This window comes from Triplophysa rosa, linkage group LG5 (genome assembly GCF_024868665.1).
Source record: "Triplophysa rosa linkage group LG5, Trosa_1v2, whole genome shotgun sequence".
Taxonomy (NCBI): Eukaryota; Metazoa; Chordata; class Actinopteri; order Cypriniformes; family Nemacheilidae; genus Triplophysa; species Triplophysa rosa.
Genome location: NC_079894.1, coordinates 25,257,064 through 25,282,630, shown reverse-complemented (window position 1 = coordinate 25,282,630; position 25,567 = coordinate 25,257,064). Strand labels below are relative to the sequence as shown.

Below are 25,567 nucleotides of genomic sequence, written 5' to 3'. Positions count from 1 at the left end.
TAAATAATCAGGTGATTTTGTTGCACAAAATTACTTACTGCTTTACATCATGTTGTATATATCATGAACTGAGAAAATGTGTGAAACATTCAGCCTCTGAACAGATGCATGCTGGGATGTGAGGGGGTCTCTTAGAGAGAAGTGTGGAAACTCTCAGACAAGATTTAAATAAACAGACACACAGACACTGTCAATACTGACCCCAATGAGGCCTGAACTATAAACATGAGGAAAAACTCTATCTGACATCTGCAAACAGTGTATGTTAAATTCAAACCCCCATGCCCCCAACTAAATATAACACTTTATAAAAGTATTCAGAAACGTTTATTTAGCTTATAATATATATATAAAAATATATACAACAAAGAATGTCCAAAACATGCCCAAGTTAGGGGAGACTGAGGACAGTTGTAACATGGTTTATTCCTCCGGTCAGGAATGAGCTAGAGTGATGATGCTCATACTGCATATGCTCAGTTAGCTCCTTCACCCTTCTGGAAAAAATCTGACATATGTGACCTTTCCTTCTAGCCAAACCAAAGATTTTTTCTCTTACTGTCTAAACTGTTTGTGTGAACCATATACATTTATAGTATATCATTTAAATCAGTGTTTTCTTAGCTTCTAAAAGGGATTGCTAGCAAGTGTCAAAGCTATTGTGTCTAGCTAGAATAACAATTTCTTTCATGGCTGGCAGTGTATTATGACAACACTGATGTAAAAACTTGTCATATTAAAATAAAACAATTCTAATGTTATGGATTAATAAAGAACTCTTTCAATAGCCTTTTAAAGTAGATACTGTCAGATTAGACCACAATGTAGCCTACATTAAAAACATAGCCTAACAATTATAACAACAACAACAACAATAATAATAATAATAATAGAAAATAATAAACATGGTTTGTTACTCACTACTCGGAAATATGTTTTTTTCCAATTTAGTCTTATACAATCAATTTAACTGTTCACACACACACACACACACAGTTCAGAAAAGTATTTCAGTAGGCTACATTTTCAGTATCTTGTTTTTTTGTTTAAAATATTTTGCCAGTTTAACTTTTTAAAGACTCTGTTTGTTCACAAATAAAGTAAAGAAATTGCAAAATATTATGTTATAGAATATTTTGTATTACATTTTAATTAATTAAATGTTGTTTAAAAAATGTATGTTGTCCCCTGTTATGGGGTCAGTTACAATATTTGACTTTTTGACTGTTCAAGTATAAATTGTGCGTATATTATCATACCCATGTTACATCAGTGTAGGTGGGTAGCTGACAGATGTGGGTTTAACATATTAAAATTTGGACTTTCTAATAAAAACAGTCTCTGCGAAACTGAAGGAAATACAAAAAGTGTTGCAACCGTTCCCAGTCTCCCCAATATTTCACCCCAATATGAAAAGAATCGAAATGGGAAATTAAATTTTGCTTGAAGAAATTGAGGCCTATATTTTTCATTTCTATCATTGTGATTTTGCACATCGTAAAATGAATACATGACACTGTAATGCATTAAAAAGTCTTAATACTGAGATCGACTTATTTAGATTCATTCATTATTATTGTAAATTATTTATACATCATATTAATACATTCTGTACATTTTCTAAAATATATATATTTTTCTGTGATGTTTTTTTGTAAGATTCATCCATAATCTTATAAAAAAGTGATATTTTTAATAGCCTGTGTTTTTAAAAGTAAAACATATTCACATCAGAAGTCATCAAAACACATTTTAAACACTTGCTGTTTTATTTCATGCGAGTTTTTTTACACATTTATAAAACGTTTCCTTTATGATTTTTTTCTGTGGCCTGCAGCGTCCTCTATTGACCACAGTGTGAAATTACAGGATTGCAACAATCGATAAAAATGGCTTATACTGATTTTAAATGCTGCTTAAATAATTCCAGTAATGTGTTCAGATGATCTGGAGCAATATAGCATATCTATTCATCCTTCCTATCTGACAAAAATCCTGTAAATCTTTGGTCTGATCAATAAAAAAATAAAAACATAAAAAAAGTGTTTAACATGTTAAAATGTACAGTCTTTCATATCAAATAGTTTGCATATATCTGAGAGCTCATGGCTCTGTGTTACAAAGTCATACATTTCCATAAGAGCAGCATTATTTCTCTGATGCGCTACCTTTGAAAGAGAAAACAATGATATCAGAGGCATGTTCAAGCTCAAACCGGTGCACAACGTTTTGCTACGGTTTCCGGGTTGAACGACACGTTTCCTGGAAACGGTTTGCAACGGTGTGCAACAGGGTTTGAGATACGTTAGGCTTGTTTGAGATGCACCTTGCCTCGCCTGAAAATAAGACGAGAGTAGGCGGCTGCAGTAAGGGGAGGAGTGAAAACAGCGCAGGCAAGACGGACACTTCCCAAATCGCGCTGTCGAGTCGACTGGAAACGTCAGCAATGGAATAGATCGCGTTCACGTTTTTATCGCATTTTTCTTGGGCCAAGTGAGTTTAAAAGTGAGAAATGTTCTAAAACTTATATTAGACAAACGCTCAACCATGTCAAGGCTGTACGAAAGAATTTAGATATGTTCTTTGACAAACGAATGCTTAAACTTAGAACCTCCTATTTCAACTTTACAGTTTATCCCAAAAAAATACATTTCAAAATTGTATGTGATATTTATCCTTCTGCGCCTGGGGAGTTCCTATATTGTGTAAATTCTGTAACTCATTGGTTGAGCGCAACTGCGCCCGACTGAAGAATCCGATACAGCCGCCTGGCCGTCGCGAGAGTTTTTTGACACACGTCAGCATGACATCAGAGCAACATTACTCGGACACATTTCTTACCGGCATGCATCTCGCGCTGATCACCGGTGATCGGTTCTGCGCAGAATTTGGCCATCTCAAACGAGCCTGTTTTCTCTTGTTTGGTGGGTGTGTCAAGAATGTCAGCCCAATCAGCAGCAACATGTATATAACTCACGCGGTATTAAAGAGACAGCTCGCACAATGGGTTCAACTAAAGTCGTTTAAATGTGTCCGCTGCAGCTCGGTATACGCAACAATTGAAGATATTAGAAGAGATGTATTTTGCGGTATTCAACACGTATTCATACCGATTTCATCAGGCTCCGAAAATTCTTCAAAAAGAACACAAAGAATGGCCTTCTCAGCTGCCATAGTTCAAATCTTGCGTCATCACAACAGGGTGTTCAACCGCACCACCGTTTCCGTTTAAAAAAGGTTTTGTCGGGGCTGAACGCAGCCCTGGTCACAGATTTGTCAAGCATAAAAATCTTAGAGAGAGAGAGAGAGAGAGACCTTTACAAAATGTGTATTCAAGTGTGCTATACTTCTTTAAAACGTTTTATCCACTTCTCAGAAATACACAAAAAATTACACTTATGTACGTAGGTGTCTTTTAATATTTTTTTTGCAAACTTTCTTATAAATGTACATGTTCTAGTTTATATATGAACTATAATATTATATAAATAACATATAAACAGTAAACTATAAGTATGATGTTAAGTTTATTTAAAGAAAACTTCACAGAAACTACAGAAAAAACCCACTAAGTAGTTCATTGAGAGTATACTTTAAAGTGTTCTTTCATGGACTAAAAATGTGAAAATAATTATTAGTTCACTTGTAGTATAGTCACAGTACAAACAAAAACACAGTTGTTTGTGTACTTAAACCTACTGTAACACTCAAAAGTATACTTTTAAAAACAAAAAAGTGGGCCACTTTAGTCCCAAGTAGTTTTGAAATAGACATGAAGGCTCGGAGATGACGTAATTTTGTATGCAAAACCGGAAGCGAGTTAGCATTTTAGGACTTCCGGTTCCATCGCTCCAATGTCTATGAGTTTTTTTTAATGGGTTTTTGATCAATTGCCCGAAATAAGGTCTGTGGTTAACAAAACCTCTAAATATTTTCATGGTTTATTATTTTCATGGTTTATTCTATGACATAAAATACACCAATTATAACCCGCTTGTCATTTTATTAAAGCCTTATTGTGTCTTAAAAACGAAGGTTGCTAACAAGTTGCTAAAAGCGACTACTTCCTTTGGCGGGGACGTTAACGTCGCGCATATAAAGCTCACACATAATGCAACATGGGCACAAATCTCTTAAAACGTAGATGTGGATTCATTCACGGAGTAATTACTCACCAGGGACAGAGCCGATCCTTCCTATACGCAGACTACGCAGGTTGTAGGGCCTCTACACCACCAGGGGGCCTCTTGAGTAGCCTACCGAATCAAAAACACTAGAATGTAAACAAGACGCTATTTTTATAACTTGCGGATTCACCTTCACTGGAATCATTTGGAAATTTCCTTTTTAATACTTAATTTAATTAATTAGGCTACTTTACTCGGTCGCGGACATCATTTAGTGCGCGGCAGGTGATGACATGCGCGTGATGTCTTTACATATGGCCATGGCTTTAAAACGGAGCTATCCGTCTGTAGCAGAAAAAAAACGCCAACAACGCGAAGCAAAAGAACAAAGCATGTGTTTTTATACTATTTTCATAGTCTTATTTAGTTTGGCCTAATTATGCAAGTACAGATTTACAAATTCAGTATTAGTATAGCCTATCCACTGGCATAAAGTTAGTTTGACGTTGGACGTTAGATAGTCTAAATTTAGGGACCGTCTCCCAAGTTAAATAGGCTACACATTCATGTACACGTTTCTAACTTAAATAGCATTTAAAGGGAATGACTTACAGTCACAAAACCAACTGTACAGTGTTCATGTGAGCCTCAGCTATAATGCACACCACTGTATTTCGTTTGCCCATGATAAGGTGTCATTTTTGTGTCATCACATTTAGAGAATTATTGATGTGTTTTCGTATGCTTAGCTTTAAACTATATCATGTTTTATTTTTGTTAATCACTCATTTGGTTAGTAAACACCGCATTTGCGTGTTAAAGTTTTTTTGACAGCTGTGTTAATTGATTTATTATTTTTTATAGTTTACAGCTATGTTTATCTAAATTTAACTATGACAATGGCCCCCACAAAGGTTTGCTTAGGGTCCCCAGACTTCTAGGATCGGCACTGACCAGGGAACACATTTTTAATAAAGTTTGAAAGAGTTGTCGGAGGCTTGGTGGTAGTGACATTGATTTAGAGCGAAGTGTTGTCTGTTGATGGCATTGTGTTAGCTTTTCACTTATGCCGATTATATTTAGGCTTCAAAAGCAACACAGGCCTATGTGGTGTCAACTTGTAAAGATTATCTTGATAGACAAAACGTGTAAGTGTCATAACCCTTTGTTAAACACAGCTTATTTTTTGCGATTTTCCAAAAGTCTATGGGGAAAATGCATAGGCTTTTGATCGAGGGAACCCGTGCGCCGCTAACTTTCGGGTTGGCATAAATACACGTCATCTCTTTGGCTCCCTATTAGACACTGATATTAGTATCAACTTTGTGAACTTAAGTGTACTTACTAAACTGAGAGCGTACTTATTTTTGCAAGGGGCGAAAGAGAGAGAGAGAGACCCTGCTGAGAAAAATCAGCCTTGATTAGTTAAAACTAAACTAGTTCAGCTGATGACCAGTTTAAATCCATCACTGCTAACTAACTGGTTTAATAGTATGGGAATGACAACACTTGGTGGTGAAGACACGTTTAAAGTGAAAAGTTGAAAAATAATTTCCTATTTCAGAATCCCAACCATTCACACGTTCTGTTGATCACCGGGCAGGCGGGCACGTACAAAGAAAAGCAACACGACCATTGTCTTTCAGGTCTCAAGAAACACGTGAAGAGCACATAAACATTAATTTAAACAGAAGACGGGTGTGTAGTTTTATATTAAATTACGTCAATGATCTCTGTTGTTGGATATCAGAGATATGATATCAGAACACCCACATCTGACATTGAAACGCTGCAGAGGATTATGGAGTTTTCCACTGGAAATAGAAGTCGTCATGCTTTGGTTTGGAGCTTTGCCGTCCCCAGATTAGTTTTGTGGCATCGGTCCCTGTATAATAAAAGAGACATTTTCATTACATGCCGTCCTCTCATGTCTAACCATCTCTGGCAGGGTCACAAGCCACCAGCAAATTCATTATACAAATGCCCCTTTCAAACGTGTTGATCGATGCTTAAACCCAAGTGTGTCTCTGGATCAGATCCCAGATCAGTGAGAGCAGCAAACAAACATTTTGAAACACCTAATCAGCAATAACAACAGAATACGACAATATGACATGATGTCAGTCTTTTCACTTTTTAACCCCCTTGAGTTATTTTCAGCATTAAAGTTGCTTTTATGTTTTTATGTGTTAAAATAACATCATGTGATTTAGCTCTTCTCAGTTCTTTAGTTTAAAGTCAAGACTGCTCTCATTTCTCCATCTGATTTATTGGTGTCATTTATATTACGCTCAGTTTGGCTCGACGTTAAGGGCAACAAATTTCATCAAGCGAGAGTTTACTGATGCCGCAGTGTCGTTATCAAGACTGCACTAATGCCGGCGCATCGACTTGGAAAGTTTTTTAATAGCTGCAGAGAAAAAAACATCGACTTCACTGCAGGACTTTCAAATAACAGGACTTTCTTGAGTCCTTGAGGTAGTGGATGTCCCAGAACTGAATATTTCTAACATTCTTCGAAATATCTTTCTCTGTGTTCATTGGAAAAATTAATTTATACAGGTTTTAAACAACCTGAGGGTGAGTAAATGATGACAGAATTTTCATTTTTGGATGAACTGTCCCTTTAAGTTGCTCAAGTCTCACCACAAATGTGTCTGACATGAGAGTTTGAGAAGAGATGTCAACAATGTGTCAAACTTAGCTCAGATTTGTCAAGTCTGCGATCAAAAGTCAATATTATTAAAGATCACGATATGAACACAAACATTTCTCATCAAATTTACTCAAATCCAGATTATTTGACCTCTACAATCTACATTCATTTACACCCTTCAGACTCTTCATGTGTTTCAACAATTGTTTCTCTTTTTATTTCTGAAGTCAGACAGTCATCGAAATTCATGGAGAAATTATGAGAAATTATCTAAAGGCAGAGCTGACATTCAGTTGTCTGTGATCCATCATTTTCTCTAGTCTCAGACGACACACCCAAAGACCACCCACTGACCGTCTCATACTCTTTCTCATACTTCATAAAAAAGTGCATTCAAATGTGCTATTTGTATACTTCTTTTAAACTTTTAAATTAAGAAAGTATACTTCCAGACAGTCTTATACTGTGTGTACTTCTCAGAATTGTCATTAAAATTAGTTTAGAGGAAATAAAACATGTGAAACTGAAGCTGAATAGAAACTTACTTTAAATCCATTTCAAGTACACTTAAAGGTATATTTCAATAAATAGAAACAGTAGTATACAGTACTTAAACTGCAAAACATAATATATAAATATAATCTATATGTTAAACTTAAAAAATGTGCTACAAGTATTGAACAAGTAAACCACCTATAAGTTCACTTGTAGTATATCTGCAGTACATGAAAAACTAGTTGTGTACTAAACGTTTATCAGTAGGCCTACTATAACACACAAAATGTATATATTTTAAAACAAATTAGCATATTTACTCCCAAGTAGTACTGAAATATTACACTTATAAGTATACTATTAGTACATTACTTTTTGTAATATTTGTTTTAGTTAACGTGCAAAAACAAAACAAACTGTGATTGGTCAATTCACATGTCAGTCAGATGATGTGGTTGATGGGCAGATAAAACTGAGACTTTATCCAACATTGTGGCTACATCATCTGTTAAAAATGCCAGGACGTCTAAACACTCGAAGACACTTGTCATTATCCACCTACTGAAAGACAAACTGTCTGGTGCACATTTACATCTAATTTATGGTTGTTTCTAAATTATATTTAGCATGAATAAAATACACCAAATCTGATTTGGCATCATTGGTGCAATAGTTCACCCAAAAATCAAAATTCTGTCATCATTTATTTACCCTGATGTGTATATAAACCGGTGTATGAGTCTTACTTGTGTGAAAATGAAGATATTTTGAGAAAGTCTCAGTGGTTTTGTGTTCACACAATGGAAGTCAATGGGTTCGGTGTTGTTCGGTTATTAATGTTCTTCAAAATATCTTCTTTTGTGTTCTGAAGAAGAAAGAAACTCATACAGGTTTGGAATGACATAAGGGGGGAAATGATGACAGACTTTTACTGTGGTGGTCCAGATGATTAGGAGGAATATGATGTCACACAGAAAATATTTGCCATTGTCTCAGATGTTTCTCATGACAGAAATAAAAACGGACACAAATGAGACCAGTGCTAACATACAGTTATAGTGCAGAGAGCCATGAAAATGAATGAAAATAACATGGACAGATTTGATTTTTGATTGCAGATGTGTCGGCAAATCTGAGCACATTCTTGAGAGTTCTGAAACTCTATGAGATTCATGAGATTACTGAGGAGGAGAAACATCTGATAAGTAATCAGATGTATGTTGTTTTGGTTTCAGACTTCAGATGAAAGCCACTGGACATGTTTGTCACGAGCTGCTTCAGGACTCTCAGTTTAACATCAGACACGGTTTCAGAAAGAAACTCTTCAGGCACCAACCTGTGGGCGTTCTGTGTAAACACACGTCTACCAAAACATCCGCCGCGTTCGGGTGACGCTGCCCGTAACGGCCTGCGCTTGCAACACCTATATCCTGGTTTGTGTGCTGAAGCCAGCTGTTATGAGCAGCCAGACGGTGGGTGGCTGTCATTGTAAATAGCGTCTGAAAGCGCTCGTGTTTATGTGACCATCACAGATACTGCGGAGCTCCACTCTTTCGGTCAGGCCTTGAGCCAAGAGGTTTCTATAATGAAAACCAGATACAACACACAAGAGTGCAGAGACACATACCGTCCACCAGAGGACCGGCATCATTCACATCCCAGCAGACTGAAATCACTTCCTTTTGTTCTTATAACCACATTCACAAAAACTTTCCATTTTAACTTCACCACACGAGGAATGTAAAATTTAACATCAGTGACCTTACAGACACACAACAGGAACTAACAAGAAACAAAACATTACTCTTGCTCAGATTTAGGGTTAACAATTTATCCAAATCTCAAACTCTAATTATTAAACTGTGGTGTATAACACAGACATGTTTTGTTACTTTCCTAAGCAATCATTTTAGATTTATGATATTCGCCTGACAGGTGTCAAAAATGAAGGCATTGAGAATGGCCAAGATGTTCTTTGTTTTTAGTTGACAAATTAGTTTTCTTCGAAAGTGGGTGTTGCACCGTCAAAAATTAAAATTCTGTCATCATTTACTCACCCTCAAATTGTTTCAAATCTGTATAAATTTCTCTGTTTTGATGAACACAGAGCACAATGCTTGTAACCAAACAGTTCTTGGCCACCATTGACTCCCATATAGGACAAATGACAATGGCAGTCAAAAGTGCCCCAGGACTTTTTGCTGTCCTGCATTCTTCAAAATATCTTCTTTCGTGTTCAACAGAACAAAGACATTCAAAAAGCAACTTTTCCTACTGTGGTAGTTAATGGTGATCAAGATCTGTTTGGTTACAAGCATCCTTACAAATATCTTTCTCTGTGTTCATCAGAACAAAGACATTTATACAGATTTGGAACAACTCGAAGGTGAGTAAATGAATTTTCATTTTTGGGTGAACTGTTCCTTTAACAAGAAAATTAAATAAATCTCAAAATCCCAGAGTCATATCCAGAGACAATATGATAGACTATGCTTGATTCTGATTGGCCAGTCGCGACATTTGAAGGTTCGTTATTCCAAGATAACTACCTCTCAAAACTAATAACACACTGTAACCCGGATGCAGCAAATCATTTTGACAGGTTTTTTTGACAAATTAAATATAAATATGTCTTTTAATAACATAAGTAACATTATATTTACAAATGATTAAACCAAATTGCCTGTTTGTGACATTTGAACGTCGTTTCTTACCTTAAAACCGTCTGCAACGGTCTGCATTCGGTAAAAATAAGTTAAGAAAATATTTCAAATTTACATTTCATGTCCAGTTTTTTTCTCATCTGGCAAGTAGCCATGTAATAAGCGGGATATACAAGCAGCCGGTTATCGCGAAATAAGACCCTTCAGTGTGATACAAGACCATCCGCTTTGTGTCGGGTCCTGATCACAGTCGGGCTTATTTCTGCGATAACAACCGGCTGCCTGTATATTATCCCTTACTTAGCAACCACACAGAAAAACCCAGCAACCACCCAGAACAGCCTGGCAACCACCCAGACAACCCTAGAAACCATTACAACACCCTCAAGCCACCACCCAGGACAGCATGTGGTGATGAATTTTCAACTTGTCACAATTTTTCTTCAGTTATTTATTTTCTACTTAATTTAACTGATGCAGAAGATACCCACATGAAAAAACACTGTAATATACAGTATTTCGTAGTAGATACTATATTGTTTATGATTTTTACCATGGTAAAAATTATAATATACCTAAGTATGTGATACAGTTTATCATCACTATTGTTTATACTACAGAATACTGTAGTAGCTATACATTAACAAAGTATAATTATAATATATTACAGTATATTACAGTTTACTATAGTAAATACTAAAGCATACCACAGTATTTACTGCACTTTATCAATTCATTATAGTCAAAACTACAGAACAAAGTGTAGTCATTCATTACTAAAATGTATTACAGTATACTGCAGTTTACTATAGTAAATATTAAAGTATACTTCAGTATTTAATAGTGTACTATAATATACTACAGTATACTGTAATTAAGAACTGTTTACTATAGTAAATACCAAGGGAAACTACAGTTTTTGTTTCATTTAGCAAATTCGTTTATCAACAACAAACTAACATGAAATTCCAGCCGGCAAGCACGCGCAGAAGAGCAGATATAATCTGTGAATGTGTGACAAATAAAACTTTCATTTATAGAATGTTTCTCAAACGTTCTGGATTTTGCCCCGGATTCCACAGCGATGAAGCGCATGACGCTCAACAATGGTTCTCCTTGCCCCAAAAACTGAAGCCCCAGTCAGGTACAAAGCTGAAGTTGTGAAATAATGCGATGAAGGAGATTGCAAGTCTGCCTGGAGGCCAAACAACAAAGCTGTGGGTAATCTGAGGAAGCCAGCGCAGCATATTGACATCATATTATCCTGAGGAGCAGATGGCAGAAATCATTCATGAGCACCGTTACATGTACTGAGACATTGTGTAGACTGTCTTCAGTCTCTCATTCAATTCTGTCAGTCATGCTTCTGTTCTCTGAGAAATACTAACATGGAATAAAAAACACGGTGATGTTGGCAGGTTAAACAGCAAGAGAGTTTTTCCTTAAATACAACATCAGATGTCTCGTTACAGACATGGAAGGTTTGAGAAGTGAGTATATTTGAGAAATAAACACAGAAACCCATAAGGAAGACAAATCGCAGATGAGATTTCTTTAACATCTCAATTATTATTAAAAATACAGAGCAAATGGAAAGTTTTGCTTAAGTCTCACCTCAGATATTTCTCCTGAGAAAAAGGAAATCTGACAAATGTGTCATTAGAGTTTCAGAAGAGATGTCAATGTGTCAAACTGAGCTCAGATTTGTCAAGTCTGCAATCAAAAGTCAATATTATTGAAGATCTCAATATGAACTCAAACATTTCTCATCACATTTACTAAAATCCAGATTATTTGACCTCTACCATCTACATTCATTTATATATCATCAAATGGCATTTTTTAAGAGTGTAAGACCGGTTGATACTTAAATGAGACACAACTAAGATCTCCATCAAATCTCACAAAAAGCAACCATCGGGCAATAAGATTTTTATCTTGTAATTCAAAATGTTCATCTTTCAAAGCTCAGCAGAGTTAATTGAGTTTCTTATTATCAACCTTGCCTATGATACTTCTCGTAAAATTCCTTAAAGGAGTAGTTCACTTCAAGATTTGCCCCCAATATTGAAGTGAACTACTCTTTTAAGAGAAATAAAGAGACCAAAATGAGACAACATTTCTGTCATACAGAAAGTCCGTTTGAAGTCCTATTTAAAACACGTGACTGTCAATTGCAACCTAGAGTATTTTGAGACGTTTTTCAAGAAGAGACACGTGGGAGGCATGAGACTTAAGCTTGCTATGCATGCAATGTTATTGGCATCTGGAACAGTGGTTCTCAACAGGGGGGACGTGGCCTACAAGGGGACCCCAGCTGACTTCCAAGGGGGCCTCAAGATGACCAATATCTTAAAATTAGACCAAATGAGCATTGAAATACATACTAAAAAATATATATTTCTTGTTATTTGGCCATTTTTATAATTAATAAATATTTTTCCAGTTAATGTCAAGCTCTAAAATATTTTATTGGGTAGAAATGTTGAGTTTTTGTGAGTGGTAGGGGGCCTTTGAATAATGTTTAATACAATGGGGGGCCTTGGAGTCAAAATGGTTGAGAACCCCTGGTCGAGAAGAAATAAGCAGACACAAACAAACCCTCATGTGAAGATGTGTTCACTCACCCTGAGTTTCATCACCGAGCGTTTGGGAGAAGTTCCTTTGTAAATGAATACATACTGTATGTTGGCCTTCATCAAAGTGTGAATGTTACATTTGTCCGTTTACCTGTGTGTGTGTGTTTAGTTGTGTCGTCTTTGGTGATAAGAGATTCTCTACACTATAGTAGAGGAGAGGGTCTTATGTTTTTCAGAGAGGGGGGCTGTCCGTGTTTTCACCTGGCCATTCTGAGGATAGGGTGGGGGCCGGTGGTTCTTACTCTTTATGCAGTCATGATTCTCTAGTTCTTCGTTAGCTCTGATTTTGGGGGGCGGGTGCGGCAGACAGGTTCCGTTGACTGTTCTCCCCGTCCGGTGAGACTCTGAGGTCTGTTGCGTGAATGCATTAAAGTTATTCTCAGCTGTGATGGCTCGCTGATCAGGAGGAGATGAGCTTGTGTGGTTTCTCATCACTGAAGGATTGTTCATAAGAAACAAATCCACAGAAACAGAGCCATGTGTGATGGAGGAATCAGAAGTCTCTGGTGAGGATTCCTGATTGCTGGAAGCGACAGCAGCTGTCCGACTGCTCCGGTGACGTCCATCTTGGAGGAAGCTGGTGGATGGACTTGAGTCATCTTCACCGAGGTCAATGTCGGACGTCAGAACATCAATCTGTTGGACAACCTGAATAAACAAGAGTACACTAAATGTAAAGCTTGTCATTGAGTGGACGGTGATGGAAGCATCTGCAAAATGCATACTGATGAATGTAATGGTCTGCATTTAAATGTAAACGTTACCAGGTTTGGGAATGTCTAATAAAACAATCGTGACCTGCTGAATTTAAAGGGGTCATATGGCATCAATACGTGTTTTTCTGTGTCTTTGGTGTGTTATAAATTGCCCACGCATATATTAGACATGTAAAATTGCAAAAATTAAAGTGTCAGAACAAAAGATGCATTCTATCTAAAAGCGAATGCTCATCCAGGCCTGCCTAAAACGCCTCGTAACCACACCCCCACAAATCTACTTCAGTTCGTGGTATGATTTGACTAAAACTGCCCAAATGTAAACGCAAGTAAGGTGGGCATACCTGTCAGTATAATTGCTTTGGAACCTGATGTTCCCAATATGGTAAGAGACATTACATTTCTATCACACGCTTGCAGTATTCGACCAATCACTACGCACTGGTTAACTGGCCAATCATAGCACACCTCGCTTTTCAGAGCGATGACCTTTGTAAAAAATCCGCGCGTTTCAGAGAGGTGGGGCAAAGAGGAGATACAAACATGCACGGTATGTGGAAAAGACAGCGTTTTTTAACCTTAAATCATATATACACATTGCATTACATCTAAAACAAATGATAATATTTATTTTAGCCGTGTCATATGACCCCTTTAAAATCTGCGAATGAAAGCTATGTCCCATTTTCTTCAAATAATGCTGAACTTCTCGGCGACAAACAGGACGACGTTTTGAAAGAGAAGTCAGACATTTGAGTTGCAAATCAACCATGAAAAAAAACATTTAAAAAATCTCAAGTTTTAACAAAATCTCAAGCAGTCCAATAAAAATGAAGCTACAGAGCTTGTCGCCAAGTTTTAATGGGAGTCTCGATGCATCCGTTGATTCATATCTAAATAATTCAATTAATGTCCTGCACAGTCCATTATTACTAATGCCAATCTATCTATATTGATTTTATGATCTCAGTGCTCTTTTATCAGACCTCTCTGAAGACTGACCGCTTCCATTTCACAAGATTTAATATTACTCTCCTCAATAAGCTTTCAGAGAATATCAAACATTTCCAATTGAATACAAAACAAGTGCGTTTCTAGCAGATGTGTGTTCTGGGTTCTTTGGATCATATATGAAGATGTTTGCTAAGAACATACAGATATTCTACTGACTGAGTCTCTCCAGAATCACCTCAAATACGCCAAACCCCAAATCACTGACAGACTTCATTATCTCAACTCGAAGAGAAAAGTATCTCCTTCAGCCTGTCTCCTACTCCTGACTATCCGTAATTGTACATCTCGGATTATACAACTCACTTAAATACTCAGCAATCGAACCTCACCTCTTTCATCTCCAACTGGACCTGTTTGAGACCACCCAGTACTTCCTCGAGCTCATTGACCACTTGTTTGATCTGTTCCCGTACTGTTTCATGGCTCTTCCTCCAGTTGCTTTCGCTCCCCTGAGATCTCCTTATGTCCTGCGCCGGTTCATTTACCTTCAGCACCCTCGAGCGGCCCAGCTTGCCCGGGGGAACCTCGGTTGGAAAGAAAGCGGCCTGTCCAGAGTCCGTCCCATTACAGCGTGAATTCAGACCGGATTGTCTGCTCGTGTCAGGACCATTGAACCCATGTCGCTCCTCATGATTCTGGAAAGATACTCGTCTCCTTTGACAGTGTCCATTATAGGAAGGCATACTACTATCATCCTGTAGATCTCCTTGTTCGGGACCCCTGTAGTGCTGCTCTGAGACGTACAAGACCTCCCTGTAGTACCGCTGACCTCTGACCTTCGGGTGTGGATTAACACGGCATCCGTTGAAGGAGTGTTCTGGGTAATACCACTGCTGGATGCACCCGCAGTCTCTGCGTATCTCCCTCACACACGTGCAGGGGGCGTGCAGAGAGTCCAAAGGCGTATCCCACCTGGCTGGCCTCACGTCCCCCCATGAGTAGAACGGACGGTGAGTTTCCTCTGCGTGTACCTGGCGTGGCGATGACCCCGTCCTCTCCGGTCTGTAGTCTGCTATCCCCAAGTCCTTCGGGGAAGGGAGGACGGCCGTCCGGTGAGCTACGCCATTTGGGTCGTTCTGAGGCCGTGCGCTTAAGCGCTGCAGGCAAAGGTGGCAGGATGGTGTCTGGAACACACGCTGTCTTGATACCGCGTCGTCCGAGTGCATGCCAGTGCAAAATGCGCCTGGACGAAGAACTTAAAAAGCAACTGGTTTCCTTCTGCTTCTCTCTCCACCCAGGCCATCCACGGCGGCTGTTTTTCTCATCTGCGCAGCTTCTCGTCTAGCGTCTGCCCTCGTTTATTGCTTTCTTGCACACACCGTTTCTCTCTCGCAACTTCCCCTCAACAACTTTTTGTTCTGCCTGTCTCACCCCCCCCCTCCTTCCTCCTGCTTGGTTTTTCTCTCTTACTCTTGTTTTCCCACTTTCCCGCTCTTGTTGCTCTTTCTATAGCGATGGGCCTCTTTTCTTTTCCTCCCTCCACTTTTTTTCCTCCTTCTAAGTCTTTCACTCACTTGAGGTCTTACTTCACCGTTCCTCCTCCCCTTTCCTGCTCTACCTCTCTCAAAGCCTCTCTGTACCTCTCTCGCTTCTTCCCAGCACTGCTTGTTCCCACTGCATAAAAATGACTCGCTCGCCCTTTCCCAAACTCCAAACACTTCCTCTCTTCACCTCCTCTCTCTCTTTTCTCGGGGCTGGGACTCGTAAAGCATTGACAGACGCGGCGGCTCAGAGTGATTCCCGATCTTTTCTTCAGATCTTGAGCCTGGCAGCCACTCGGCAATTAAACACAGCCAGGATTCCACGCCGCCTGAAATGGGGTGGAGAGACAGAGAGAGAAAGAGAGAGAGAGAGAGAGAGAGAGAGAGAGAGAGAGAGAGAGAGAGAGAGAGAAAGAGACAGAGAGTGGGTGGGGTTTCAGACGTTGCTGAAGCAGATGGGATCTAACATGAGACAGAATGATATGGAGAAAGAGAGAGAGAGAGTGGGGAAGGAAACAGAGACACACTCCAGTAAAAGGGTATTTTCAGCATAACTTTCCCCCACAAACCCGCGTGAGTAAGTGTATGGGTGAACTGAACGTACGCTCAAAACAAAACGTTCGTGTGTGTTTGTGTGTGAATCACTGTGCTTGAGCCTTTACTTATCTGATTATCTGATGTCTATATCAGCTGAGGTACTGCCAGTGTTTCTTAGATTTTGTTTCAACTTACAACACACTGCATGGTTAACTTTTTATATCCACTAGCAAAATCTGTGACGTCGTAAAAGAATCATTCTGGGTTCCCTAAAGCAGTGGTTCTCAATTTTGTTTGTTGTAAGGCCCCACTGTGCATTGCTTTGTGGCCCCCAAAATAAAGACTTATAATCTGAAACTTATAATTTTAATTAAACCAAAACATATTCAGTTATACAATGCTGGAACATTAATTATTTTGGTTGGTGGGCTTATTTTTCTGATGTTTGATGGCATAAAATTTATGATAAATTTCTATATTTCATAAAATGCCACAAAATCTGTGCCCCCCTGGATCCATCTTGGGGACCCCAGATTGAGAATCATTGCCCTAAAGAACCTTTCAGTCAATAATCATTCCTTTCTTACCGTTTATAGTCTGTTGAACCTTTAGTCACTGTCTTGTTCTGTGAATGTTAAAGGTTCTTTATGGAACCACACAGCCCGATAAAAACGAACCTTTAAGAAACCTTTTTAAGCAGAAATGGACTGCAAATAGAGATGTGTGCTTAAGTCTCCTGCTTGTCAGATGCTTTCTCCTGGGAAAAAAAACAACCATAAGAAATTTCCTTTAAAAAATTGTGTTAAATAGAAAACCACAAGGGACTTTATTGGTGGTGTTTGCTTAGACAAGCATCAATACAATTCAAACCAATAAATGTACGTATAAGGATTGTATTGTTGGTACTATAAATGTAAATGTTTCTCAATCACGCGGATGTCAGAGAGAAACGTGCTGTTTCATTTCAACAGTTCGTGACAGGATTTGTCATTTTCACCTAATAAAATGGCAGAATATTGGTGGAAAACCTCTGACAGTTGAAAATGAAATGTGAAACTTAGAACTTCAAAATGAAGCTATAAAAATAAATATTCCAGTGCCCAGTTGTTTTTCATTTAAGTCTCAACTTGGTCTCCGATGTTTCTTCTAAAATTGCTCAGAAGAAATAAAAACAGAAACAAATGAGACTATAAATCCATGTAGAGTATGAAGGTGTAAATGAATGTAGATTGTAGAGGTCTAAAAATAATCTGGATTTGAGTAAATGTGATGAGAAATGTTTGAGTTCATATTGAGATCTTCAATAATATTGACTTTTGATTTCAGACTCGTCAAATCTGAGCTCAGTTTGACACATTGTTGACATCTCTTCTCAAACTCTAATGACAGACACATTTGTAAGATTTATTTTTCTCAGGAGAAATATCTGAGACGCAGATGAGACATAAGCAAAATGTGTCTAGGAGATATTAAAGAGATCCCATCTGTGATTTTTCTGTGATTAGCTCTACATTATCCTCAAAAATGTCTGGATTCCTTTTTGCTGACGCTGGTTTGGGGACAATAAGATGTGAAGGCCACATGTATTATAAATAGGACTGAATGGAGTAATTCAGAGAAGCTGTCTTAAGTGTTAACCAGCACATGAGCTTTGTTTTCTTTCCTGGATTATGTCACATTCACTGTGTCTTGAAATAGCTCCATTACACAGAAAAAGGAAAATACGCTGAATTCACAGCAAACCTCAATCAATCCTGTAGGAATGTGTACAGAAATCCTGCTCAATGTCCTGAATTGTAATGAGTTTTTATCATAAATAGACATTAAATTTTAAAATCATTTGATCCTTTAACATTAGATCATTTAAAAGTAAACATTCCTGTAGGATTATTTTGTCTAGAGAAAGAAGGTTTGGATGAGATCTGTCTAGTCACTATAGCATTTATAAATAACTTATATTCCGAACAATGGTTATGAATAGAAAGTCTCTACCCTAAGATATATATAAACAAAGTTGTGTGCGTGTTTGTTTGTGCCTCAAAAGAAGTGTATTTCATCTTGAAATCTAAAAGGTTTTCTCCCGAGGCTTCTTTCGTAATGTAACTTCACCTCAATCTTATGCATGACTGAACTATAATCAAACCCAAATCCAAAATGCATCTTTTCTTTCTGGACAAATTAAAAGCATTTCTGGATACAGAAGCACATAATTTAGAGACAATTCCAGTCGCTTTAGCGTCACATTCACATCTTTTGTAAAACTCTCTGCTTACGTTCAGATATTATTTCTGCCACCTTTAGGCTAAAGAATTGCCTGTAAGTGCTGTGTCAATATTCTGTATCCATTCAGAAAGAAACAAATACATGTCCTTCTATTACTAAATATAAGTCATAATTCTTGTATGCAAGTAAAGAACTGCTGTGAAAAGTAGTAGAACATTTTAGCTGTGTGACCTCTTGTACTTGGACAAAACAGAAGTGTTACTTATTGGACCGAAAACTGCTATAAGTAACAACCAAGAATACTGCTTAACTATTGACGGATGTTCCATAAAACCCTCGTCGTCAGCAAAGAATCTTGGCGTTCTATTCGATAGTAGTCTGTCATTTGAGAGCCATGTAGCCAACACCTGTAAAATTGTGTTTTTCCATCTTAAGAATATATCTAAACTACGTCATATGCTGTCAATGTCAGATGCAGAGAAGTTAATTCATACATTCATGACATCAAGACTAGATTACTGTAATGCACTGTTAGGTGGTTGCCCTGCAGGCTTATTACAAAAACTCCAACTGGTCCAAAACGCGGCAGCTCGAGTTCTTACACGTACAAAAAAGTATGAACATATTAGCCCGGTTCTGTCAACCTTGCACTGGTTACCTGTAAAGCATCGCGTTAACTTTAAAATCTTGCTCATTACCTATAAAGCCCTACATGGTTTAGTGCCTCAATACGTGAATGAACTCCTTTTGTATTACAGTCCTTAACGTGCATTACGCTCTCAGGCGTCCTGTCAGTTGGTAATACCTAGAATTTCAAAATCAAGTGCAGGTGGTAGATCCTTTTCCTATCTAGTGCCTAAACTTTGGAATAGTCTTCCCTGCACTGTCCGGGAGGCAGACACACTCTGTCAGTTTAAATCTAGACTAAAGACGCATCTTTTTAATCTTGCATACACTACACTTCCATAATATAAATCCTCTGAGGGTTTAGGCTGCATTAGTTAGATCAACCGGAACCAAAAACACAACTGATGTACTTGTTGCATCAAAGAGTGCAGAACAGTACTCAGCCAGTCATGTCTCATTGTTCCAAGGTTACCACAGCGAGCAGGATGCAGTTCATGGCCTGACCTGATGGTAGAGCGGAGAATGGGAAGCGGCGACCTGACAAGAGCTGAGATGATTGAGCTGGATAAAGAAGGACCAGAGGTGGGTAGTAACGCGCTACATTTACTTCGTTACATTCACTTGAGTAACATTTTGGAAAATATGTACTTTTTAAGTAAAATGAAAAGTGGGTACTTTTACTCTTACTTGAGTAAATTTCTAATAGAAAATCTGTACTTTTACTTCGTTACATAACTTACATTGCGTGACGTTCCTTCGTTCCTTCATTTTAAAATATGCTTTTTAAAACGCGTTGTTTATTTCAAGGTTGTCGTCTCTTTTTACGGGCATTCCCGAGTGATCGATTCTTTTGAGTCGATTCTTTTGAAAGCATTAATTGAACAATGGGCAAAACCATTTGAATAGGCTAATGAATCAGTTTAAATGATTTGTTCAGTTCGCAGCACGATCTGAATCATCTGAAGCAGGATTACTCACTCCTCGTAGCACGAAATTTAAGAACACGCAGAACACAGAGAGCGTGGGATGAAGTGGATATTAATCTATATCTATACAATCAAAACTGCAAATGTGTCATATTGTTTTCCAGCAAAGATAAATGCCCGCCATATGCGCGCACCCGCGCGACCTGTTCGTCAGACACAGCAACATGCGCGTTACCTGTCAGACACAGAGACGTGGGCTTGCAGAAATATACGTTTGAAGAACAGAAGGAAGAAAACTTGTTGATGGGCGTGTGGTTCACTGTTTACTGTTTGTTTACAAGTAAGAGCTTTTCACAACACACACGTGACACAACACGAGAAAACATGAGCTTTGTTCAAAAATGTGTATTTCATTTAAGAGAGCACTGCAGATGTTCTAGATCATCTTAGGAAATGCTCTGAGTTTAGTTCATGATTTAGTTTGACATGGTCTATTATTCTGAATATGTTGTGTAAACTTGACATCAGGACTAGATGAAATTTACAGAAATGCTTATCTCTTCTGTGTTTGTCTATTCTTTAGTCTCTCTAGTATATTGCAAAGATATGTGCTTATGATAATTAAAAATATTGATAAAAATGTAATATTAAAATATTGACGTTAATATTAATTTTATGTAGGCCTATATAATCAGATACAAAGTAACTAGCTACTTGAGTAGTTTTTTCATTGCATACTTTTTTACTTTTACTCAAGTAATTTTTAAAATAGTGACTTTTTCAAAAACAATTTCTCTAGTTACTTGTACTTTTACTTGAGTAAAGATTTTGGCTACTCTACCCACCTCTGAGAAGGATGCGGTCACCTGACACGTCTTCATGGCCTGACCTGATGGTAGAGCGGAGAATGGGAAGCGGCGACCTGACAAGAGCTGAGATGATAGAGCTGGATAAAGAAGGACGCGGTCACCTGACACGCCTTCACCACAAAATTCCAAATGCTATTAGATTATTAATGATAATCTTAAACTATAATTTACCTTATTAGTAAGTTTATTTATTTTATTGAGCCTTGTTGTGCAAGCTCTCTGGAGCTTGTGCAGAGGCAGCAGCTTTTGCCAGAGGGGAACTGGAATCCCCTGGTTGGGCCTGGGTTCTCCTGAGGTTTTTTTTCTCGATTAGAGTTTTGGGTTCCTCGCCACCGTTTGCATACTGTTTTTTGCACTATTTGCCTGGCCGGAGGGCTGCTTTAGAATTTTAAAGTTTTACTTAATTAATATTGCATATAGGAATTTATAGTCTGTTATATTTGACCTGTGCTTCTTTCTCCTTTATCCTAAATGTGTGCTCTCACTGAGCGTGTGTGTGTGCGTTTATTGTTTTGCTTATAGTCAATATGTCTTATGTACAGCTGCTTTGTAACAATGAAAATTGTAAAAAGCGCTATATAAATAAAGTTGAGTTGAGTAGAAAGACGCATTCAGATGAAATCAAACCAAGATACAATGATCTGAAAGTTGTCTGCAATGAAAAAAGATTAGATGAATGGTGCATTTGATGTAGAAATTTACATTTATTACACATTTTGTTATGGTGACTAAAAGTCCCCATGGATTTATTGACTTTTTGTTTTTTAGTATGAACGTAGTCTAAGGAGAACTAGTGGGATTCAAAACATTAACAAAATTAACATTTAAGTGATATGAAAATTCTATCATCATTTACTCACCCTCTTGTCATTTTAAACCTTTATGCCTTTCTTTTTTCTGCAGAACACAAAAGACGATATTTTGAAGAAAGTTGGTAACCGAACAGCACTGGCCCCCATTCACCTCTATTGTATGGTCACAAAACCAATGCAAGTGAATGGGGTCCAGTTATAAACATTTTTCAAAATATCTTCTTTTGTGTTCTGCGGAAGAAAGTCATACAGGTCTGAAATGACAAAAGGTAAATGATGACAGAATTTTCATTTTTGGGGCAACTATCACTTAAATGTTAATTTTGTTAATGTTTTGAAGAAACACGTTCATACTAAAAACCAAAAAGTCAATTTAAAATCCAACTATCCCTTTAGAATAGTCTCACGTCCACCAATATGGATCAACGACATCATTCTGCACCTCAGCTTCTCATCAGATGGCTATTTAAAAAGGGGAGGAGCCACTCACGTCCCATCCTCAATTCCTGTTTCAGTGGAAATTACATCAATATATCAAAGAAAGCTGCACATTTCAATGCATGTCAGTTGCTTTTTATTGGCTCTCTAGGACTTTGTGGGGTGCACCCTAACAGATACAACCCAATGACCCCCACTCGCCTGATGGTGACAAAGTGAAAGTCATCATCGGGAAAGCACATCGTGTGAAGACGTCCTGTGTTAAAAGGCTCTGAATTGCTATGGTCTATGGTTCTGTTGCTATGGTCAGATGAATAGACAGATGGGAGCAAACATCCATCTTCATCTTTGATACTCTGTACCGCTGAAATTGAGGTTGACATCGAGTGAACATCACAGTGGGAAAGAGAGACAGAACGTCTTTGGGTTGATCTTCAATGGAAATACATCTGGAGCCTTCTAACGTCCACTTACACTGGGTTGGAAAAATATTCTACTGATTAAAATGATTATTGTTGCGTAATATTATTTGACATGGAGTTTTTTCATTGAAATAGTAGACTGTATGCAGTGTATCCTGCGCATTAAGATATTAGTATTTCATTTCAAACACGCTCATAGATTTAGTGTGCATGCCTAAGGAAGTTAGGGAGCTTCTGTCAGGTAGTTTTAGGTGTTCCAGGCCTGACATGAGATATCTAAGTGCACGGCTCTCTGCAAAAACAATAAGACCCTTTTAAAGGCATGATAGACTAAAGTACAGTATCTCTCAGAATACACGTCTTCCTGACTCAATCACGTCTCTGACGTCTCTTTCTGATTTACTGGAAATCACTCTTTAAGCTACATGAAAAGGTCGATTATTATGGGAATAAAGTGGTACTGAAATAGCATAACGGTTAAAAAAGATCCCGAATTAATCTCATTTAACCAAAACGCACCTTTCAAATATCACAATCTGTCATTTAAACTCACACTTACACAAAAGCAAAGTTCTGACATTATTAAATTGTGTTTAAAAAAATGTTTAAATACGCTTATAATGGAAATGTGAGGGAAGCCAGAGCAACTGAATGACAAGTTTCACATTTTTACATTATGACCTGAGAGTACACTTATAATCTTGGCATTAGCAAATCGTTTTGGAGAACAGCAGTTTGGCTTTGACAGGTGCTCAAACATCTGAGTAAACACAAAGTCTAATGAATGTTATGAATGGCGTCTAGTTTTTGGAGACTGAAGAACCATGGGGCAAACCTCAAGTCGTATTTGTTGTAAAAGGCGCCATATAAATAAAAGTTGAGTTGAGTTGAGTATTCATTGTAGAAATACTTTCATTAGACAAACACAGTTAAGTTCAGGATCAGAACACACAAAAAAATGGCCATGGAAACAAATGAAATGTGCCGTTCCTGGCTGAAATGACATGTGACCTCATTTGTGTGTTTTGTATGGCTGGTGTACGGATCACCCTGATTCACGGTGAGTTCAGCTGTCTGATATCTTTACAAGTACAGAACACACTGAGATAATGAAATTGACAGTAATAGCAAACAACACAAGAGTTTCTCTCACCATCTTCATGATGAGACAACACAAGATTATTTCAGCATCTTCATGATGAGACAGCTATGAAACTTCTGAGAGGAGATAATATTTTCACTCTGGGTTTGGCCTGTTTTTGGTCCATATTTTGTAAAAAAAAAAAAAATCTAAATTGGTGCAATATATAATGTACCCGCTGAACCTCAGAATAACTCCAAGACACCTTTAAAGAGTCTCAAATATCTTATTTATACTCTCAAGAAACTCTTGAATCTTTACAGTATGATGGATTACTGGAGTTAACCGTTAAGAGTTTTTACAGGAATGATACACAAGTTTCTCAGAGAACATAAATAGGATATTTAAGAGTTTTTTAAGGTTCTTTCAAGAGTATTGCCAGTGTGACAGAAACCTCAGTGTACTGAGTGTACTTAAATGTAAATACAATGTGAATTCCATTCACGCATTTGGCAGACATTTTCATCCAAAGCGACTTACATTGTACAGCAGTGTTGGGTAAGTTACTCTGAAAAAGTAATTAATTACTAGTTACTAATTACATATTCAATAGTGTATTTAAAATACTGTACAAATTACTCTCTCCAAAAAGTATTTAATTACTTTCTATATCCTACATCAGCCTTGATTAGTTAAGTGATTCAAGGATAGACATGAAACGGCTCTTTTAATTCACTCAAATAAATAATATAAAACTACGTAACCACAGCAAAATCGCCAGTGTTAAAAAAGGTCAAATTAACTCTCACAGTGTATACATAGTAGACACTTTGAGAGTGTGGATTATATATATACTGTAAGTGTTAATTTGGCCTTTTTTAACACTGCCGATTTTACTATGCAGTATTATTAACTGACCACGGTATTACAAATGTGAGAATTATACATTAAAGCACGGATTCCAAAGTTAGACTTTGAATTTTGATGTCATTTCCACTTTTGCACACACATATTACACAAGGTATTAGTTTAATGCACTCTATGCATGCCCTGCTGCTTATGTATTTCCACCCATATCTCAGTTTTACGTGGGCTTCCGGTATAGTGAAAGAAGTGAAAGTGACCTATTAGTCAGATATGGTGACCCATACCCGAAATGTGACCTCTGCATTTAACCCATCCAGAGAGTAGTGACCACACGCACAGCAAGTCATGAACACACGTACACCCGGAGCAGTGGGCAGCTATCACTGCAGCGCCCGGGGAGCAAGTAGGGGTAAGGTGCCTTGTTCAAGGGCACCTCAGTCGTTATCCGCCGGCTCTGGGAATCAAACCGGCAACCTTCTGGTCACGAGTCCGACTCTCTAACCATTAGGCCATGACTGCATTTTAGCATTCTCCCATAGCAAAACGAGGTACTGGCGTAGTCTTTTTTCGCATATTTTGATTAACTAGCGATTTCATTTAATTATATTATATTATATTATATATACAGTTTATATTTACTATTTTTGCAAACCTGTTTTATATATTTTATCAATACATCGTTGTAGTAATGAGTTCAAGAAGCTTTAAATACCTTCGTCGTGAAGGTGCGACGTCTCAATATTGCTGTGTCTTTTTATGTGACACATCCTCAAGGTGTAATTCGGTGGTTAGTTTCCATACGTTCCCTTTGGACAAGGAAACATGACAAAAATGGATTCATTCTATTCGGCGTGTGGATTACAATGTCACTTCTAATTCAAGAGTGTGTACTGTAATCGTCACTTCAAGAGCGATGATTTGATTGAGCCATCGACTCCCACGAGACGGCAGCTACTGAAGAAAGGGTCTGTGCC

The 25,567-nt window shown here is 37.8% G+C and overlaps 1 protein-coding gene and 1 long non-coding RNA gene across 6 annotated transcripts; one reads left to right on the top strand and one right to left on the bottom strand.

Annotated features, from left to right (window-relative positions):
- Positions 1-1,714: 1,714 nt before the first annotated feature.
- Positions 1,715-16,112, bottom strand: si:ch211-178n15.1 (uncharacterized). 5 transcript variants are annotated; one of them, XR_008963046.1, is made up of 4 exons: positions 14,640-16,112; positions 12,569-13,228; positions 8,025-8,143; positions 1,715-6,012 (listed from the first exon to the last, which is right to left on the bottom strand). XR_008963046.1 is itself a non-coding variant. In XM_057334901.1 (2 exons), the coding sequence occupies exons 1-2, from the start codon at positions 15,474-15,476 to the stop codon at positions 12,719-12,721; spliced, it is 1,347 nt and encodes a 448-aa protein (XP_057190884.1). In that variant the 5' UTR covers positions 15,477-16,112; the 3' UTR covers positions 11,982-12,718. The 5 variants fall into 5 exon arrangements, 1 of the variants encoding a protein (XP_057190884.1); XR_008963045.1 differs by lacking the exons at positions 1,715-6,012; positions 8,025-8,143 and adding exons at positions 10,716-11,205; positions 11,556-11,654; XR_008963044.1 differs by lacking the exon at positions 8,025-8,143.
- Positions 16,113-16,281: 169 nt separating this feature from the next.
- LOC130554948 (uncharacterized) lies at positions 16,282-20,761 on the top strand. The gene is made up of 3 exons (XR_008963039.1): positions 16,282-16,368; positions 19,646-19,760; positions 20,269-20,761. It is a non-coding gene; the product is annotated as an uncharacterized LOC130554948 (long non-coding RNA).
- The last annotated feature ends 4,806 nt before the right edge of the window (positions 20,762-25,567 follow it).